This window comes from Ictidomys tridecemlineatus, chromosome 1 (assembly GCF_052094955.1).
Source record: "Ictidomys tridecemlineatus isolate mIctTri1 chromosome 1, mIctTri1.hap1, whole genome shotgun sequence".
Lineage (NCBI taxonomy): Eukaryota > Metazoa > Chordata > Mammalia > Rodentia > Sciuridae > Ictidomys > Ictidomys tridecemlineatus.
Window position 1 is genome coordinate 97552367 of NC_135477.1, and position 19247 is coordinate 97571613.

At 36.4% G+C, this 19247-nt stretch overlaps 1 protein-coding gene and 1 long non-coding RNA gene across 30 annotated transcripts in view; one reads left to right on the top strand and one right to left on the bottom strand.

Moving 5' to 3' along the window:
• Positions 1 to 19247, top strand: part of LOC110598164 (uncharacterized) — a 165084-nt gene that overhangs the window by 74809 nt on the left and 71028 nt on the right. The gene's annotated exons all lie outside the window — the stretch shown is intronic.
• The window catches only part of Mef2c (myocyte enhancer factor 2C), a 148370-nt gene that overhangs the window by 34371 nt on the left and 94752 nt on the right, over positions 1 to 19247 (bottom strand). For 19 of the 23 annotated variants that reach the window (XM_021726030.3, XM_021725949.3, XM_078044845.1 and 16 more), the window contains one exon: positions 7700 to 7843. In XM_021726030.3, the coding sequence (XP_021581705.1) occupies positions 7700 to 7843 (144 nt within the window). Of the gene's footprint in view, positions 1 to 7502; positions 7641 to 7699; positions 7844 to 19247 lie in introns of all 23 variants that reach the window. The other 4 variants (XM_078044854.1, XM_078044853.1, XM_078044852.1 and 1 more) reach the window with 2 other exon arrangements.

Consider the following 19247-nt stretch of genomic DNA (forward strand, 5'->3'; position numbering starts at 1 on the left):
AAACTAACTCTAAAAATAATAGGCATTTTAAGATACAGGTTTCAACAGAACAAGTACCATTCAATAACTTGCATTTTAAAATGATAGCTCAGTAAATATGTTTCACATTTGGGTATATACATACTACTACCGACAAATGGCAAGATCTGTCTCCAACAAGACAGTTGGCAAATTTAGTGAACTGAAGCTGTATGGATGCCCAATTATAGTGATTCAGGTCTCAATTATTGATATTTGGTATTATTTCTGCAAATGAAGAAAAAATATGGTTTATTTTTTTGCCTGCACTAATAGTTGTAAATATCCTTCCCTTTCTTTCTCTGTTTTTAGCATTACAAATGAAAATACTGTGTGAATATATTGCCAGAGGACTCATGGTGTCAGATCATATAGGATTCTCAATATAAAATTATATATATGTATATATATATTATGTATACATGAGTATAAATCCTTTATACATGCATGTATATGTGTACATATATACATTTACACATACATACATATATGTGTATGCATGAATACAGGATTTATACAAGTCTTGCCCTCAGAGATTCTTAGTATACCACTGTACAAGTTCAAATGTGTGTGTATGTGTGGCTGTTTGTTTTGAGTTGTTGTTTGTTTTTACTGGTTGACTGGCTGGTCTGGATCACACATTGTGCTCTGTGGCACTTCTGTGTTTATGTTGCTGATTACAGTACTGTTTTCTATTTATGTTTATGCTCCCATGTTCTTCATTCCCCATGTTTCTTTTCTTTCATGTTTTAGAAATGTTGATATTGACAAAGTAAACACTTTGTGCATTTTTCTTTTGATTCAGTATTATATTTGAGGGAAATAAAAAAGTTCAAGTGATATAATAATACAGACTTTTTTAGGTCATTTATGTGTTGAAATGATAAACGGCAACAGAGAATCTGCTGTAAATGGTAACAGAAAATAATTTTGGATAAACATCATGACATAGTGGAATTTTTGATAAGACATCTAAGCATGAATGTACCCCAATTTCTAGAGCCCTATTAAAGACAAAAATACTAGTGTATGCGGTAAAGTAAATGTCCATAGAATGAATAAAATATTGTATTCCTTCATTAAAAGGCTAATGAAGCACACCAGAGAAAACACACATGCCAGGCATCCTCCACTGGTCCTGCAAGCCATTCTCCATCATGTTCACTCTCTTCTGTATCCAGAAACTGACCCTACAATACCAGCAACCTCTGACATGTGGTCCTCTGACATGTGGCATCAGGTCAGCCAGTGGAAGAGGCACCAGTGGCAGTACAGAGTATGGACAAGAAAGGTCAGGGCAATTTTTTTTTTTTTTTTTTTTACAGGAGCAGCATCCATGCTGGGCCATAGCCATATTGGCAGAGGCTGCTCTGTTCCTGTGCAGGCCAGGAGAATACGGTTGTTCTCTCTTATGGACATAGTTCTTGCTGAGCCCTGGTGATTTCCTCTCCTTCCTCCTTTGGGGCTCAGCGGTGAGAGCAGCTTCTAGGTTGCAAGCCCTGATGTAATTCATTATCCTCTCAAATTTCCTTTAACTGTGTCCATCTATACACAGTCCTTTAAATAAAATTTCTTTAGTTACCCTTTTTGAATTTGCCAATTGTTTCATGCTGCAACTTTCAGTTATAATAGTAACTTTTTAAGCTTAGAACAGTAGTAGTCCACAGAGGTGGGTGCATTTTGGAAATCTGCTGTCTTTGTGTTCTAACAGATTTACCTATTTCTGTTCTTGCCCAATTTCTATTTATTTTCAACCAAGCAATCAGTTTGATCCTTAAAAAGCATCAGATGAAGCACTCTTCTGCTCAAAACCCTTTGAGAGCTCTCATCACTCCTTAAAGGTAGAACCTGACTTTTTTCAATGGCCCACGCAGTCCTATAAGTTCCAGCTTCGACTAACCTCAATCATGTAGTCTCCAGTCAGTCTGTTTTTCCCTCATTCTTGACTCATTACTGTGGTTACTCCATTACCTCCTCCAACTCTGCTCAGAAACTGGCCTCAGGAAAGCCCATACTGACCAATACATTTAATTCTGCAACTTGCCTTTCTCCTGATCTCCCTCCTCTCTCATAAAATCAGTTATGATGTTGACTGACTACTGTCCCCTTTCATCAAAGTTCCACAAACTCTCTTGCTATAAGGCAATGCAAATCCTACTCTAATTAAATATGGGGGGAAAGATACTATACTAATATAAAAATATAAGCTTAACATTTACTGTGTATTATTTATTGAGCAGGCACTAGGCTGCACAATTTAAATACATGATGTGATTCAACTCCTTCAACATCTTCTCATTTCAGGTATAATTTTCCCCTTTTCAAATCAGTAACATTTGGTAAGTGACCCAAGGCCACCTAAGTTAGTGACTGAGTCTTGCTTTTGCTACTGAATCACTGTGCAACACTGTGTATGTTTTTGACAAATAAGATGTTGCTGTCTGAAATCATACTGTTGGTTGACTCAGAGCTGACAATAGTAGCCTATGACTTGTGGACCACATAGATAATAAAGTAAACAGGTTCTCATGGAATGTGGATGAGTATCCACACTGGAGTGACTGAAATATTGGGAAAAAGTAAATCTTAAAGACCCCCTTCTTCGATATTTAATGAGAATAGGTATTTCAAAACTCTTTTTGTTGCAAATGTTTAAATTTTTGCTCACTCTTCCTACTAATAAATATTTCACTGTTGTTGGATATTTAAGGATCAGCTATAAAACTACATCTTCTCTAAACATTCTTTAAAATACTGAAACTATCTCATTAGGAAAAAAAAGGCCACTTATCCAGTCCCGAGTTGATTATATGCACTTCAGAATTATAGAAGATTTTGAATAAATATGTGATAAATTCTGAACTGTCCTCTATTTTTCCCTTCCTCTGACCATCATCCCAAGAATTATTTATTTTCTAGCATTCTGAGCCATAAAAAACTTGGTAGTGATTACTGTAAAGCTTACTATGATTGGCTAAGTAGCAGTCAAATATAATTCTGGGGACTGGGGCTGTAACTCAGTGACTGAGCGCTTACCTATACATGTGAGGTAATGGTTTGGATCCGCAGCACCAAATAAAATAAAATAAAATAAACAAATAAAATAAAGGCATTCTGTCCACCTACAGCTACACAAAAATTTAAAAATATATATAATTCTGATATCACATGTATAGTTCAAAAATTTAAAACTCATAAACTATGCTAACATCCTTTTCATTGAATATTTTGCTTTGTTTCCCTATCAGAAACCAGCTATGATAATTTTGAAAGCAAGTTATAAACTTAAAAATGATCACATTGAGAAAATATGTTAAAGAATTAGAAAGAATATTAGCCTTGCTATCAGAAATCTTAGCAGCGGTCCAGGTGGTATAGTAAAATGCCATTAAACAAGGCAGGTCATTTAATCTTTCTTGACCTTGATTTCCTTATCTGAGGCATGGAATGGTTGCATCCATAAAGAGACCAAGTGGCTCTAAACATTTTGGGAAAATGCAAAGGTTATAGTTACATATAAATGCTTCCAAGAAATTGGCATTATTCTTTTTCTTCTTGACTTTTCAAAATTAGAAAACTTAAAAACATCTTTATTTAATTTTATTGCGGGGTGTGTGTGTGTGTGTGTGTGTGTGTGTGTGTGTGTCTAAAAAACGAAAGCCAAAAAGTAGTTTAAAATTCTAAACTTGCAAAGATCTCACGGATTAGCTCCAAATTTTTAGAACATTCAAATCAAAGGGAGAATTTGGGATGATTGAATAAAATGCTGTAGTCAGAGCCCAGTACAAAATGAAAAGAGGATGTAACTCTTGTTTAAAAATGTTAAGAATTTTGGTTTGGGATTGTGGCTCAGAGGTGGAGTGCTCACTAGCATGTGTGAGGCACTGGGTTCGATTCTCAGCACCACATAAAAATAAAAATAATGATATTGTGTCCACCTGTAACTAAAAAATAAATATTATAAACAAAGTTTTAAGAATTTCAAGACAATTAGGGTACAGCATTTAATCCAGCACAGCACTCAGAGAGCAGGGCCAGGTCACAGGCACAGGAAGCTGGTCCTCTTGCCTTTAAGTGATACAGACATGATGGCTAAAACAACTTAATTTCTATCCCTAAACAAAGTGACGGTGGTTTCTGAAGTTAAGTCATCATAGTCAGAGGATATTGGAACTTTAATCCAAAATCTACTACATTTCCAAACTTATCACAGGAAAAGTCCAATAAAAAAATAAAGTAATACATTTTTATTGGTTCTTTTTAATTATACATGACAGGAGAATCCATTTTGATAAAATTATACATGCACAGATTATATCTTATTCTAATTAGGACCCCATTCTTATGGATGTACACAATGGTGGGGTTCACTTAGGTATTTAGATATTTTCATATATGTAAACATTTTTAATAAACTATTTTTGAATGGGCCTTCTTTTACTTGATTTGAATGACTGGACTGAATCTTTTTTTTTTTTTTTTGCCACTAACGATACCCTCATATTCTGAACAACTATTATCTAGCTTCAGAGCTCTAGCAAATTAAACAAAAACAAAACAAAACAAAAAAGAAACCCAGGATTCTAATGAAGTGACTACCACTGCTGGTATTTAAATTTTCTTAGGACTGTAATCTTTCCCTGATCATTCCTTCTACAATTCCTCAGTGTCCAGGCTTATCATTCTCTGACCTCTAGTGAGCACTTGGTCTTGTTCCCCTCAATTCCTACAAAAGTTAAAAAAAGGTCACTCTTAGCTACCCACCTGCCTTCACCCTACCCACATTCCACCTTAAATACACCTGGATTCTCCTGTATTCTTCTCCATCTTGCTTAGATCCCATCTTCTTGCTTAGGCCTCATCCTTCTTCCCTTTGAGAAGTTTTACCACTTGTCTCCATTGTATCTATGTGTTCTCTTTTCCTTTTTTGAAGCATTTCTTCTCTGTACATAAATAATGTCAAGTGTTTTCATTTTAATTCCTTCCTTTGATTCTAGGTACAAGCATTATCTCTTTCTTCACAGTCCATTATTTTGAATAAAATATAGACTGTTTCTCTCCACTTCCTCCCGTCTTGTTTACTCTCAACCAGTCTTGCATCCACCTCTCATTCATTCAGCACATTTCCTAATTCCTGGTTCCTCAAATGGAGCTGTTTTTGCTTGCTGTGAAGCCCAGCATGAACTGTGGCAAACCCAGCATGAGGAAATGCTGGTCGACAAGATTCCAAATCACCCGTGAATTATTTCACGTAATTGAGGAATATGGGCATAAATTATATGATTCCAACAGGTGACTGCAATATTAAATTTTCTATTTTAAAAGGAAAACTCTTCAAACTGAGTGTTTGAAAAAGAAAAACAGTGTTATAATGTTTTTAAAGAGGTGGAGACACTCACTACACACAAAGGTCAGAGTGTCCTTGCTCTGCTGTAAATGTTTTAGCAGCTGTGGAAACTTTCAACAACACCGACTTCCAGCAACTGAGAGCAATGTGCAAAAACTGGTGTTTTCATCGTGAAGTCTGAAGCACTTACGAAAGCCATGAAGATTCTTTGAACAACTCAGAGCAGTGTGGTTCCTTCTCACAGCTCTGCCTGTAAACACTCATGTGGTTTTCATCCCCTGCCACACACCACTGTACCTCTTAAGAAATCACATGTCTTGATTTTGAACTCTTTACATGACAGAGTGAAATACTGTGAGAAAATCCAGGAACGCAACACATCTCTTTTCTCTTGAAATATGAGAAAAATGATCCAATGTATATTTCCCTGGAACTTTGGGGGTTAAATCTCCTTCCACATGTAGGATCACCTAGACTGAGAGTGATCCAGCAGTATTGCATATACTTGCTTTTTCTCTAGCCATGCAAAGGATTCCTCTTATCTGAATCATCAGAGGTGCTTTGCCTTAATATTCTACATTCACAAAACTTTGTAACTCAAACTCCAAATGATGGACTAGATAGCAAGAAAAATTCAGGCCTTAAGAACTGAAAGGTGGCCCAAAGGAGCTGTTTCTTTCCTTCTCCTGGGAAAGATAAAAATCCCAATGGATATATTATCACTTAAGAATTTTGAGTACTTTTAGCTAGTACTCATGGCCTGTATACAATAGAAAATATTTCATGGGATAAAGTACCCACTGTGAATGTGCTGCATATAGTACTTGGTTTTATGAAATCTTTCAGAATTTATGGCATAGAACTTTCCTTCATGATATGTATAGTAATAATTCTGAGTCAACAGAAGCTCTACTACAGATATTATTCAATTTAACAAAAGAAACAGACATGTGTTTTTGAGGACAGAAATTTTAATATGCATATATTTCGTAAATAAGTTTTAAACCACCAATTTCATTCAAAATAGGTTTGAGTGTGCACTCGCTATGGCCAAGCATCCATTTATCTTGTGGATGCAGTTGTGGATTTAGCCTAGAGCTTTTGACCTCAAAGATCTGCACGTGTAATTAACAAAGCCTGTTTTCGCTGCAGAGTTGTTCTCAGTACTCAGATTTAAGCTGTTTTGCTAACTTACAAAACAGTGTACCTTTTTGAAAAAATAATTAATTACTTACTGAGGAGCTTATGTACAGTGAGGTTCAGACACTAATATTAGTTACTCAGAAAGCAAGTGAGCCTTGGGTATCATCCCTATATGGCACAAAATTAACTTCATTTGATCAATGACAATGTAATAAACAGTATATATTTTTCCTCTATACATGTGGGCAAACAAAATAATACATGCAGAGTTATTTCTCTTAAATATCTGGCAAGGCATATGATTGTTTGTTAGAAATTTTCTGAACTTGTTAAGACAAAATTTAGCCAAATGTTAAAGCATGAAATTTGTTGGTGTAGGCAAAGCAGATAATGTTCTGATAAAGCTTTAAAATCACCCCAGCACACAAACGTTGGAATCTTACCATTAGGTTTCATGCAGTCTGTTCCCTGCAGCGAGCATTAGCTTTAACCCTTCAGTGCTGTTGAATTTCATATGTAGGGGGAGGGGAGAAGTTTTATTCAGAAATCAGCTTTTATTTAAGTGATGACTGTCATTTTATGTGAGAGAACTGCAGTTCTTCTCATGCATCTGGTCTCAGCACACCATGTATCCACGTATTATAGAGCAAATCTTCAAACTTCTTTAGAAAGTGATTCTACTGTTTTACTCATGTATCTTGATTTATGTGAACTGTGTTTTAAAAGGTTGTGTAAATTCAGGGTGTGTCACACTGATCTTTCTCTTCCTCCTGTGAACTGTTCTACCTCGGAATGAACTTCTCGATGGCAACTCTTTGCAATTATGTAATTTCAGCATCCCGTAGGGGTTCGCTTTCTAAATGCACTGCCCATGGGATGAGATGGCTATTTTATCTGACTTTGAGTGCTTCTTAAAGCAAGCCATCACTGAGAGGGTTAAGGTGTGTTACTGCAGCAGTTATCAGCAGACCAGCCATCTACCTTTGGTACTTACAGGAATTTTATGACTCTTGATCATATTATCAAATTCTTCATTAATTTTTTTGTATTTTTCTTCGGTGCGTGGGGTGAGTGCATAAGAGGAGTCAGGGTCGGGGCTTTCACAGCCTTTGTTTTCTTTCTTGTTCAATGCCTGCCAGGTTCAGAGAAATACCAAGAGTAAAAAAAATGAAGGGAGTTCCGAGTACTTACACACAATCTTTGCCTGCTGATCATTAGATCAATATCTTCGTTAATTTTCCTGTACTTGTCCTCAGACTCAGGGCTGTGACCTACTGAATCGTCTGCATCAGGATCTGGGCTGTCACAGCCATTAAGGCCCTTCTTTCTCAACGTCTGAAATACATAATTTTTGGAAAGTTCAAACCTAGACAAAGGCTGTAAGAGACATTCAGGGATGTTACAAAAGTTCAAGCTGTCCAGTGTTTCAGGTTATTACACATGCTACATTATGTTTAGAAAACCATAGGTAAAAAGCACGATTCATTTCACTAGAGCATTCATCATCTGTTTAAACAAAAATAACAAATATATTCTTTCCACAACTAAATTCAGTCAAGGAACCAAGAGGGTTTCAGGACCAAAGTATGGTGATTTGGAATTCACATGGGTTTTAAGAACTAACTAGTGAAAACAATTGCAGCAGAATATAATTAAGGTGGCAAACTGCAGCACTCTTTCTTCCCACAGAAAAATCAGAAGTCAGGATGTTGCACAACTATTTTAGAATCTGTGATGACGACAACAACAGAAATGTTGGAAACACCTCTAGTTTGACTCTAACAATGGTGTCCTGGCCCCTTCCCACATCCCTGACAGCAAAAGGGCATATGAGAACATGACTAATATGCTCACTGAGCACTGACTGAGAATGTTGAGACGCCATGCTCATTCGGAGAATTACTTTTGTCAGAAAGTATATGTGAAAATCTCTATTGAAATTTACAATACTGAGAAATTATCTTCCTAAACATAGGCTTCGAGAAAAATCAAAACAGCTGAACTTAGGGCTTCATTACCCTGAGCTGAGTAAGGGATCCAAAGAATACTGCCAAGTAGGCAACCGAGTCACTAACTAGCAAACTAGCAAAAGTACCATCCGGTTTTAGCTGAGTAGGAATCACCCTGATACTATCTCCCAACACAAGAAAGGGAAAAGTTGATGCCTTTTCTTAAAAGTTCCTTTCTTCCTCCTGTAGGTATGGTCTGGTCTCCGCTGTCACAGAACGATAAATACTAATATAACATTGCAAGAGTTCAAAAAAGTATGAGTCAGGAGGCCTGAGTTTTACCTTTTTTTTTTTTTTAAAAGCTGATAGTTGTCAGTTCAAATTGCATACAACCTGATTTACAGAAATGATGCTATATTTTTATATACCATAACACATCTTATTAATCACATAGCTTGCCATGTTCATATTTTAAAGATTTCTTTTGTAGTTGTAGATGGACACAATATCTATTTTGTTAATTTATTTTTTTCATGTGATGCTGAGGATCAAACCCAGTGCTTCACACATGCTAGGCAAGTGCTCTATCACTGAGCCACAACCCCAGCCCACCATGTTCATTACTAATAGACTAGCAACATTTCCTAATTTTCCTGGTATTACCAAGATCAGTTACAAAGTGATGCGTACCTTTGTGCCTCTTGCTAATGGAAAGTTCAGTAGAGCTCATCTTTATTAAAGATAGAATTCACATAAAAATCAAGCAAAAGTTGCAACATTAAGCTAAGGAATTAAAAGCTGAGATAACACTCCATTTTTAATTCATGCAATTGGGGAAAATAAATACAACAACATGAGTTTAAAAGAGAGTGTCAGTCTGAAAATTTTAATTCTTTGGCTCTTATCAATGTGTAACAAATGTAATATTACTTAAAATGAATTTCAGAGGCACTGAAGATTTTAACTTAAAATCAAACTAAGAGCTACCATTGCAATACATTTAGGGTACACTACTACTCTGTAAATATTTATTAATGTTATAGTAGTATAATATAACAAATAAACATATGGTTACAGCTTATTATGTGGTAAAATGTTTGAATATTAAAATGAATATTTTGACACAAGATGATAAAATATACATTTACAATCTTGGGGAATTTATAATTGGTGGGGCCACCTGTCCCCCTATTAAAGATCTACAGCCATCATTTTTGGGCCAGAATAAGTACTTATAGAGGGTTTTATAATAGTACTCCAAAGGACATCATAAAACATTAATAATTTCATCCACTGACTTAACTTCCTAGGCTTTAAACTCATTTTGTTAGCATTAGGCTCAACCATAAGAACATTTCTCTGGGTAATAACAATTTGTCATATCATGATGTGTTTCTGTTTTGATATCTGCAAATGTTTACACTTATTTAAAAAATGCATCATATTGCACATTTTCATAAGAAATCACTTGTGTAGAGAAAAATAGGTAAGATCAAGAGAAAACCTGATATTTTTCAAAACATTTATGTTTCTATAAGGCATATTAAAATATCTTCATACAAACCTTTGATTTAAAGTCTTATGTAATACGAATTCATAGTCTTAGTAGACAGTACATTTTTCAATGTGCACCCATGTCTTTAACCCAATAAGTCTTATTGTAAAAATTCTAGTTGTTTTGCTATGCAGACTCCTGACAACAGAACGCAAGGGTTAGGAGAGGCCTATCAACTGTCATTACAATCCATCTGGCACATGCATGTGTGCTAAATATTCTTACAAAGCTTTGGGGGGATAGATATTGTGTTTGGTTTATAAAAATTCAAATATCAACTACACTTTGTTGAATAATCTTCACGAATATTAACTCATTATCTCTCAAGCCTTTCACAACGAATTTACAGAAATCTTACACCAGCCAGTGCTGCTAAATATGAGGATCCAAGCATCAGCTATTGCCTGTGACCATGTGGAGACCGCCCTTCCCCATCCAAACTTTCCTAAGCTTGTGAAATGAGAGACGCAGACTAGATTTATCCAATTCATATTCAATTACAGTAGCAGACTGAATACTGGGATAAATGAGATAGAAATTTAAAAAAAAAACTTGCTCTGGGAAAATGTGAAGTATGAGAATATGGCTAAAATATTGATACTTCTTGCACATCAAATTTTAGTCAAGTGGGAATGTCTATTGTTCAATGAAATGCTTAGCTCCCTGATTAAAAAACCAATTAGATCAACATCTCACTCTGTACCTGAAGAATTATATGAATTGTTAAGCAAACAAAGCAGGTGGTGTGGAGTCACAAAGGAAACGGCAGTGATGGGGGGGGGACAATGACTCACTTTCTACCAATAAATTCTTTTATCTGATTATATTATCTTGCAATGCATACTGCCAGTATTTAAGTAATGATTCAAGTTAAATCGTGTTACTTGAAACAGGGCTTTTTGAGACATATAAACGCAAAATTCAAGAGCAAATTAATACTGAGTTCCAAATTCCCATAATCACATCACCAGAACATTTAAAAAATTGTTCAAAAATATTATCCTCAGCTGAGTGCTTGTATAACACATTTCTGCCAAGAACAAATGATTATGGTGGAATTATAAAGCTCTGAAAATGGAAGTGATGGCACAAACTTGAATACCATAGTGTGAATTTGGAGCTATAAGAGCAGTTTTATCTTTATTATATTAAAAATCTACAGCTGTTTAATGACGACTAAGGAATTACTGTTGGATTCAGCCAAGTCTCTCTATTCACAGTAATGAATAGTCAATATGAACTAAAGAGCTTACTAAATGGATAAATAAGCATTATTCCTTCAAGTCTTGTTCTATCAAAATAAAAATCTCTGACACAGGCCTTTGAAAGCTTCTCTGCTCTTTTACAAGTGTGAATGGTCAGGCAATGTATGTACTTAATTGCTATTCTTATAGGTGCTACACATCCTCCAGATATATAGTAAACGTCTCTCAGCTGACTACATTTTGAAAAGGTTGATTCTGTATGTCACGAAAAAGCAAGAAATCTTTTGAAAACCACCAGGTTCTCTTACTAGGCATCTAAAGGAACTCTTCCTCCAGAGAACTCTGTACACCTGGAATGAGCTGGTGTACCGGTGCTAGCCTGCCACCTGAGAGTGACACTTTTGGGGTACATCAATTGACTGCTGAGGCTTCTCGGGTATATTCGCAAAGTAGCGATTGTCATACAGTGAGCTGAGAACAGCCACTCTTAGAGAAGTAATTAGATTGACAGAAGGTGACACACTCCAAACAATAAATGGGAGAAGGAGTCCAGATAGGTAATCCAAAAACCACGTGGAATCTCTCCTCCCAGACATGAGCACATATGGACCTGTGTTATTACATTTGTTCATCAGAAAAAAAACTTGAAATATGTATAAAATGATGATGATAGGTGACAGGTGCTTCAAGAATTCTAATGAAATAGATGTAAGGGAACAGATTCTATTTCGTTACTGCAAGGAATATAAATGAAAAAGAATGCCACATGGAGCTCTCATTTCTTGTCTCAGGCATTATGTTATCAACTAGAAAATCCCTTTCCTACACTGTGGTGGTTTCATTCTTAATTTATTTTTTAATCATTATTATTTTTTCTCTTTAAAATTATGCCTTGTTAGCAAAAAGAAACATCTAGATTACTGACCTTTTTCAGTTACGAGGATGCTATATATTGTATCAATACTATTTAAGTAAAATTTGGCTTTTTGTTAGAGAATCATCATCACAGAAAAATCTTCTGACTAGTCAATTTCTTTTCATGTCTGCAGTCTCAGTCCTCTAGAATATATATTTTCATCATCTTTTTTTCTATGCCTTCCCATTGTACAGCTAAAATTTGAAGTCCTTTTGTGAAAAACCCCAAATTACTCTTATTAACCTTTGTTAAAAATCCAAATAACCTCCCTTTCTTCATAGCTAGTTAGTCTGACTTTAGAGGTTTGATGTGTTAAGAGCACGTGAAGGAATTATTACTATTAGTTGCATGAATGCCATGTTCACACAAAAGCCAAGGGAAAAGATATTGACTTAGAAAAGGTAGTTTCCTTTCCTCTGATTTTAAACTTTTTTTTTTGGTCTTTCATAGCTCTATAATAGTTAAGTGTCTATGGGTAATGAGCTAAACAGTCTTTAGAAAGTAGTAAATTCATGTAGGAATAGAAGTGTAGATGAACTGGATGCTAGCCATGAACAAAGTTTCTGAGAATGGCTGTTAAACATTCATATGGCTCACAGATATGCCCATTTTTACAAAGATGCTTCAGACTCTCCAGCATCAGGGGAGTGGCCACTTAAGGGTGGTGCCCTGTGACTTACGTCTCCTAACATGTATATAGCAATGACCAAATACCAACTATATGCCAGATACAATTTTGTATCTGAAAGAAGGCAATATAAATTTAAAATAAAAAGCTCTGAACTATCCTATAATAGTGTACTTAAAAAATTTTTTTTTGTGTGTGCTTTCCAGCATAGATCACTTAGGCAAGGAGAGGTCTAGGTACTAAGAAATTTCTCCATACATTTCAATAATAAACGCTGCAAAAATTGTCTGACTTCTTCTTTCTATACCATGGTTCTTCTTTGTTTTTATTCAAGAAATAAAAATGTATATTAAAATGCCACAAAGCTAGTGCAATTGCTAGGTAGATTTTTATCAGATAAGCAAATCATAGTCAATACAGAATATAAGGAGGTTAACTTGTACCAATAGGTATTCATTTGTTTTGAAAAATTTTAACAAGTTGAAAATATACAACCTTACTACACCTTTTTTTCTCTCCAGATTCCAGGCATTTACTTCTACTGGGGAGAGAGGGGAGAACTAGAGATTTTTATTGCTTTTGTTTTTATTTCATACCTCAAAAGATAATCTTAATATTGGCTTGAATTTTTTCACTGAATTATTTTTGTCTTCCAATACAGAATATAAAATACACTAATTAAAGATTTGAAAGACTTTTAATGTACTAAACATAAGGATATATCCACCACCTGTTTCCTAATGGCCATAGATTATTTCATATAAAAATTCACATGGTGACAGTTTGTAGATGTATTAGGATTTCAGTGTGGATGAGATCACCAGGGATCACCTGGCCTTTCCTCATACCTCCCAGGAGGTGAGCAGTAATGTCCATAGCAACTTGCCTTTCACACTGAGGTCCTTTCTCCACCTGGGCTCTCCTTCCATCTCCTCTCTATAGACTTCTCATCACCCAGGCTGAATTAATTTCTCCCCACATGGATGCATTCATTTTATTCTATACATTTTTCTATTATATCCTAAATCACACAACAGTGATCATGCATGTGGTTTTACTTCCTTTGCTACCCTGAGAGATCATTAACAGAGTCATTTAATTTATTCACTTTGGAGGTTCAGTATAGACAGTCTGACATACTGTAGGTGTTCCACAAATGCTAGCTAAATGAACAGAACACACATTTCCACAGTATTAATGTATGCAGAGGTTTCTGGCTGGTTGGAGGCAGGGATGGACCAGTCCCCTTGAAACATATTTGCTAATCACTAATATGTGTCAGGGGTTGTTTGTGGTCCTCTGGATGTAAAGATACTTTTTCTAAATTTGTGACCCAGATTATTTGTTTACATGTTTTTATTCCCATCATCCTGAGCTCCTGGAGTGTAGGGATTGTTGACTAGTCATCAATCCCTAGGAGATTAATAAATGTTTGCAGACTTAATGACAGACTTAGTGGATGGATGAAGAGAACAGAAAAGAATCTTCAAATGTTAGAAAGAGAAAGAGTAGTCTCAGGGAGTATTTTTGCAACTATAATATGTTTTTGTGATCTTATATCACTCTTTATTATGTTAAAATTCAATATTTTGCTTTTTAAGTAACTGTTGCAAATTTACCATGTTTTGAAATACACAGTTGTTAAGTCTGAAAGCAATACAGTATAGGCATAATTTGTACTATGTATGAAACTGATTATGACAAGAGCTTCATATCATTGAATGCTTAGAAACTGGGATACTGGTTTAAACATGGAATCTTGAAAAAAGCATATTGAAGAAATCATTGAAGGAAGTCATAAGTATATCTGTGATCTAAAGGGTAGCAGGAAAGAGGGCACAAAATTTAGCATGGAAGCAGAAAAGAAGGGAGTAGTGTTTTCAGCAGAATGTAAATGTTAGGAAAAAAACCCAAAAGCTCTGTAAGAAAGAGCACGGGGAAGTTTTTGTGAACGTGAGTCAGATACTATAAATTTGAAATAAGCATGTTTTAAAATTCCTGGGCAAAGTTCATTTTCCCCCCTAATCCTTGGATGCTGGTCTACTGCTCTACTATTCTGCTAGGCTCTGACATTGGTTTTGTTCTGGGCCAACCTCAGCCTGGGGGAATTCATGGAAAATCAGGGTGATTCTAGGGCCAATTGGATGATTCAGACTTCCTCAGGATAGGTCAGCATGTGGAGTTTTTAAGGATTCTTCCACCACAGCTCTCCTGGAACCTGGACAAGGCATGCATCATGAGGCCAGATTAGAACAGGACTGAGCTGGGAAATCTGGCACATTCCAGCCATGAAACACTCCCTGATATCCTGCAACCAGGAGAGATCCTAAGTCAAATACTAAGCAGGAAGCACTTGCACATGTAACAATTGAAATGCATGATAATATACCCAGTAAATACTAATAATTGTTAAAAAGTAAGTTAAGAAAATAAGAACTGTTATGCAAAAGAATTGTAGGTGGTTTTGAAGAATGGATGCTGTTGGTTTGTAAAAAAGGAAGGAAAATAAAAGTTAGAACTATAAATTTAAAAAAGGTTGAAAACAAGAGAAAAGTAACAAAAATCTAGAAGTAGGTTTTAGGAAAGTATATGATGTGAATGTAACTTCACATGCCAACTTCTTAGATTGTGGCATTTTACTTGCAAATGGGACAGGCTGAATCTAGATGCTGATGCTTTAAAAATAATTCATTGGAGCATCTTTTACAAACCATTACAACTTATTTGAACAACAATAAAAAAAGGTGCATGTTATCTTGGATGATCGGATTAAGTTCAATAATTTTTGGAATGGAGATGGAGCTCATGGTAGAGCGCTAGCCTATGCACAAGACGCTACGTTTGATCTTCAGTATTGCAAGGAAACAAAAACCTTAACATGATTCCATGATTTGGAATCTTATCTAGTTATAAATGCCTTTTTATTCATAAATTGAGTCAACACATGATTAGTCATTTGAAATGAAAGTAGCCTACAGCCTACACCTTTTTATCGTCATCAGCTCAGGGCTTTCAGATGTATCCTTGTTTTTACAGGATTTCCCATATCTCTACTACAACACCATTTCTTAATTGATTTTCTTGATTCCACCCATCTCTGTTCCCTTTTCAGCAAAGGTTACAATTTGGCTGTTCAAGCCAGAAGCTCAGAAATCACTCTTAACCTCATCATCTCTTGACTCAACTATCATTACTTTTCTATTTTGTTTCCCATTTTTGGTTTGTTTTCTGACCCTACCTTCCAGTCAATCTCCTTCATACTTCCAACAGGGCCAAATTATAATGTATATCTAATCCTATCAGTATTCTCCTTAAAATCCACGGTGGCTCCCAAGAGCCACACCCAAGATCTTGCACACAAACCTTCCACCTCTTCTTCCCACCTCAATTCCTCTCTTCTCCAGCATGTGGTGTTCTGGCTCAGGGGGATTTTTGAGCATTTTACAAATCAGGTACGAACTTCAAAACACTCTCTGGGTATGTTATTTGTTCCTGTTTGGAATATTCCTGTTTACTTCCCCTCTCTGATACACAGACCTGAGTCATACCAGAATACCTATTCCCTCATGTCATCACTTACTCAGCAAGGTTTTTCCTAGCACTCATAGGCATTCAGGGATTCCCTTCTCTGTACCCTTGCAGTCCTTGATTTTTTTGTGTATGTGTGTGCTTTCTATATGGGGTATATTATATTGCCATTTACGTTTTTACATGTCTGTCAGCATCAGATGTCAAGTTCTACAAGGAATGGCATCTCTGGTCCCTAACAAAACACTTGGTTAACATGAAGGTTCAGTATAGGTTCTACTTAACTGTTCATTGGATAAATGAATAACCTATCAAACTTGATAGTCATATTTTCTAACAGTGACAGATTAATTGAAATGAGCTGTATGGTCTCCCTAGGTAGCAGTGCTATTTATTTGTTTTAATAAGATTATTACATCAACAAGTTAGGCGTTCAAGTTCTGGTTGGTTAAAGCAATCTCTGTAAAGACTTCATGATTACTGCACAGGATATTCCTGTGAGAGCCAAAGAAACAATGGAGATAACACATACACAGTGCATGAGGAACAAATGATTAGATTTATTTGCACTTAGATTTTTTTCCTGCTCATGGTTCTGGAGTTTTTGTGGTTGCTGGTGCTTTAAGTTACTGCCATGAGGACATGAACATTTTGAGAACCAAAATTATTTCAAGAGACATCTCTGTGCATCCTCTATTTCTAGGATTCAATTAGAAACAAGGACATTACCATTGATGGACTTGAGGAATTTCTGTTGGTTAGGATCTCTAGTTTATTATCAGCTTATCAGAAAAGGAGAATATACAGCAAGCTTTCAAGAGACATGCAAAATAAAAACTGGGGCTGGCAAATGATTGTTAATATTTATGATACCTGAGGAGATTCACAAATCCTCATTTAGCAAAGGACTCCCAGGATTTAAGTTAAATTGGGTTTCTGCCTAACATGCTTCTTCTACCCTGGGACTCTGAAGGTTCAAGAGAACTAGCGTTCTAACCAGCTTGAGCCTGACCCATCTGGGTTGCCTGAGTAGGGAAATCCTCTCTTTGTCCTTCATTCACAGTATTATATTTTTCATTTCCTAAGTCACAGGACCAACATGTACTAATAACAAATTTCATTCTGGGACAGAGGTGAAAATATTCACTAAGTTCTTTTCTATCCCTCAATTTTTTTTGGTGGGGTCAGGTATCAGGGATTGAGCTCAGGGGCAATGGAACACTGAACATTCCCAGCCCTATTTTGTATTTTTTATTTAGAGACAAGGTCTCATTGAGTTGCTTAGTGCCTCGTTTTTACTGAGACTGGCTTTGAACTTTCATTTTTCCTGCTTCAACCTCCTGGGATTACAGGTGTGTGCCACTGTGCTCGGCTATCTATCCCTCAATTTTTTAAATGGCAGGTGGAGAGATTCTGAAGAGCCAATTCTGGATGGTATCCTCAACTTCTTCCTCCATGACCTGAGGTTTGAATCTTCTTTTAAAAATTAATTTATCACTCTTCCTAATAAACTAGTCTGCTCTCCAATGAGTGGCTTTTAGCCCTCTTCATTAAAATTTTTGTTTTGGTTATTCCATGGTGACTTGCAATGAGATCTGTTCCATCTTCCCAGTTAGCTCCCGGGAAGACTCTCCTGAACCCAAATTCTGAGGGCTGTGCCTAAGCCTGTTACACAACATCCCAGAGACTGTATTGACAACTGTGTTAGCAGGGACAGCTCAATACTCACTTGCTATGATGTATTAGAGAGAAACACGGTCTCAGGAGTGCTGAGCATTACTGAGATGATGTGAGGACAATATGTAACTCACAATCACTGTGGCTGCCAGAGGAGGAAGTCTCAATGTCAGAGAAAACCTCCACAAGAGGAGAGACTTTATCTTTTTTTAACCTCTATATCCACAGCAATTTTAATGTGCCCAGCACAAGGGTGCTTCTCAAAAAATAAAAGAATAATGAAACTCAAGACTACAGAGAACCAGAGGTTCTTATTTAAAGTGGAATTACAGCGGGATCTGAAAACAGAAGCTACCAGTTTTGTACTCAGGATAAATGTTTCATTTACCCCTAGCAACACCCACTGCAGAACCCCACTATCCACTATTCTCACTGGTGAATTTAAATTACAAAAGGAAAGAATTGTGTGGACCAGAGTTAATAGAATTAATATGTCCCTTTTATTCCTCCACAGAACTTTATAAATACCATTTATTTCATATCATTGCTGCCTGTATTATTGTTTTTATCTCATTTTCTAGATGATAAGATTCTTGCAGACATGAAGTCTCTTGAGGGCTTTCTATCCTTGGCAACTAACACAGTATCTGGCAGTTGAATGTTGTGACAAATCAGTTAACTCCTTTGGACAGGTGTCCTACGGGAGAATACTGCTAACGACGGCCTGGTGACAGACAATAAGGAGGCTCAGACAGACAAAAGCTAGTGGCCAGAAATCCAAGCTTCCCCACCATGAATGCTGAATTTCCTCTCTTTCCTTTAGCCTAAGTAATATTAATTCTGTCAAAGGCCAGCAGTCTTGGTCTCCAGCCTCACTCGTCCTGGTTGTCTCTTTCAACATAAAATTTCTCCTGGGACTTGGTTAATGCAGCATTAATGTTTTCATTTACTGGTTGATGCAATGGCAAACTTCCTGCTTAGTAGACAGCCTCCAAGATACAATGAGTGGCTGGGGCTAGACCAGTTAAACCAGTAGACAAGATGCAGTGGAGTTTCTTCAAATCTGATCTACACACAGGAAACTCTGGTGAACAAGGCCAGAAAGCTGCCAGACATCAGGGATGGAGGCAGGGGGAAGCCTCCTTGAAGGTTGAAAGGGTTGGCTAGAAGGTAAAGGTTGTCAGGTTTATGTGATGTCAACTGGAACAAACCTCTACCTATCCACATTCACAGAGGTATTGAGAAAGCCCCACAGACTCAATCTCCAAAATGCACAGCAGT